We start from the raw sequence: 2801 nt of genomic DNA, 5'->3' as shown, positions 1-2801 counted from the left end.
GTGGGGGGGGGGGAGGAGGAGGTTTCTACCTAAAACATCAGCAGCAAGTTCCCTGAATCTGATATGCCGGCGACCGGACTTCTCACAGTGATCAAGAACCAAAGACATGAGATAATATGAGTAAAAAGTAACCAAACCCATCACCGTTAAACAAATAAACCCCAATGCCCATCCTAAACCTCTGAAAGCATACGGCAATGTCAGCACCGTTGGTCCTACTATCGCCGTCGTCAAATGAAATCCAGCATGCCACCATTCCCCTGTTCCCAAATATAAAAAAAAAACACCCATTTTAACACCACAACTCTAAACCAAAATCTGCAACAAAATCAGCTATAAAACTATAAAAAAGATGAAATCTTTAGCTATTCAACTGTAAAAAGTGACATTTTTAGCTTAAAAAAAAGGAAATAACCTTTTGATTCAAGAACAAAAGCAGCACCAGCATCGTCTTCACGGCGATTTTCAGGAAAAGGGTCATTACGAATAGGCTCTGGAACCACCATTAACGATTTTTTTGTATAACTATGCTGAACTCATATGTGATTTGCGTTCTTTGTTGTATACAAGAATGATATACGAGAAAGAAATTGAAATTACAGAAGATAACAAAACAATTCACTCATTTATAGGAGTTGACGAAGGCACAATGCCCAATTTTAGATTTATATATAACTCTATTTCCGGCTATTAAAAATCGGGTTGATATATCATGATAATTGTCATATTTTTTCGTTTTAGAGTTAAATGATAATAACTTTGATTAACATTATATTTTTTCTACAAATATGTAAAAAGTTTGAATTTATAGTTTTTTAAATATCTAAAGAAATTTATTTAAAACATCGAATTAACGTAATTTAGTTTAACTTTAAATAATGAATCAAAATACTTTTTAAAAAAGGCACCATGACAATTAAAAATGAAAAAATAAAATATTATTTATTGATTTTCATGTTAAATCATGTTAGATGTATTGATTTTATTTAATATGTTATACAACAATCTTAGTATAGTCCTGAAAATGGAATATAGAGAAGGTAACATAACATACCTAAATATGTATTTTGTAAAGGGAGGTAAAAGAATGTTTTTTAAATAATTTAATATGTTTTGTATAAGTTTTTTTTTTTTTTTTTACATTTGCCTTACTTTAAGTATCTTAATTCTGACGGATTATGAAATTTAAAGAATTATAGAAGACCATTGAATGCTATTTTCGAATAAATCAAGGAGAAAGTATTTAAATTAGAACAATAGAGTAATTTTATTAGATATTCAAAATATACAAAATAAACAATTATTAAACAGACTGAGTTATAATTTTTATTTTAATTCATTTTATAGGTTTTTGGCATATTTTATGATGAAGAATTTAATTTTAAGATTCGATGAAATATTTATTTATTTATTTATTTATTTCTGTGCTTTCATTTTGTGTTTGTTATTGAGGGCCCCAATGGATTGAATTTTCAAAAAGCAAATGCATATATAGTAGTTTTAAAACCAACTTTTCACACTTACAACCACGATAAATTAATTTATAAGTACTTTTTTTTTTTTGCAAAGTTCTTATTAGAAGCGACGAAAATGGGTTTATCTGAATTCATTATTGGTGATCTTGCGTATAAAAATTAAGTCATTTATTTGATAATTAGCTAACATATTTAAGTAGCATTATTTTACGTATAAAATTTAATAGCTTAAATTTCATATTTATTTTACAATTTAGAAATTTATATAACTTATGAGGATATCTCTATATTAGTTCATGCGGTATAAAAAATCAAATAACTAAATTTGATATAAAAATATTTAAATTTCTTCATGACTAGTTTTTATATGGTAATTAAAAAATTAAAGAAAGAATTGTAACTGAAAATAAAAAGAGATTCGAAGTTAGGAAAATGTCATTTTCAGTCCATAAAAAACTTTCAATTCATTAAAACGATTTGCTAAAGTTAAACAACTTTGGCCTTTATGGTTTTATCACTGTTGTGAACAATTTTGATGTAACTCCTAACCAATGTCTGTATGATCATGGATAATATTTATATATTAGAATAACTAAATAAATAGTAAATCGATTTGATTATTCCTCTAAAGATTTTAAAAAAAAGTATAATTTTTTTAACTTCACATTCGTTACACAAACTATCAAGCCGATTTACTCTTTATTAATAAAAAGTAAATAGGTGATACCATTCTAATGTCAAGAGTTAATTTCTTATTTTTAATTAATTTCTTAAGTTTTAATTGTGAATTTGATAAAGATTTATTAATAAAATAGAAATTCTTTATTTTTTAAGTGAGATAAAACTCATGAAAATGGCAAACAATATGAAGTAATATTTTTGTCCATATATTAGAAGAACAAAAATACACGTAAAGTAATGATCCCAAAGTGATGTCAATTCTACCAAAATCTTGCACGCTTTGTTTCTCCTCCTCTACATCTATTATTTCCTCCGTTCACTATTACTGATTTAACTAATTTTAAAAAAATTATTTTTATAATATATTAGTAATTCATTTCGAAGTATATCATTATCCCCTTGTATTTCAGCCATGTCGATAATAAGTAAGAATTGCCGAAAATAATTTATTGGTATGTCCGTCCATTATTGAATTGTTGAAAAATCTCCCAACGATTTCACATGAATGCTCAATTCTATCGACAACAAGATATTTTTGGATTGCGCAATAAAATTAGTCCATAAAATGTTTAAACAAATAAAAAGAATTGCTTCTTCATGACTATGTTCATTAGTTAAAATGTTTAAACAAATTAAAAAAAAAAC

At 26.2% G+C, this 2801-nt stretch overlaps 1 protein-coding gene across 1 annotated transcript in view; it reads right to left on the bottom strand.

Moving 5' to 3' along the window:
- LOC107027051 (probable GABA transporter 2) overlaps positions 1-649 on the bottom strand; it is a 6371-nt gene extending 5722 nt beyond the window's left edge. Inside the window, exons 1-2 of the mRNA XM_015228215.2 lie at positions 416-649; positions 30-260 (exon numbers count right to left, since the gene is read on the bottom strand). Of these exons, the coding sequence (XP_015083701.1) occupies positions 30-260; positions 416-506 (322 nt within the window). The 5' untranslated portion in view covers positions 507-649. The remainder of the gene's footprint in view (positions 1-29; positions 261-415) is intronic.
- Positions 650-2801: the final 2152 nt, after the last annotated feature.

This window comes from Solanum pennellii, chromosome 8 (genome assembly GCF_001406875.1).
Source record: "Solanum pennellii chromosome 8, SPENNV200".
NCBI classification, from domain to species: Eukaryota; Viridiplantae; Streptophyta; class Magnoliopsida; order Solanales; family Solanaceae; genus Solanum; species Solanum pennellii.
Note: the sequence above shows the minus strand (reverse complement) of the source record. Positions and strands in the feature narration are given on the sequence as shown.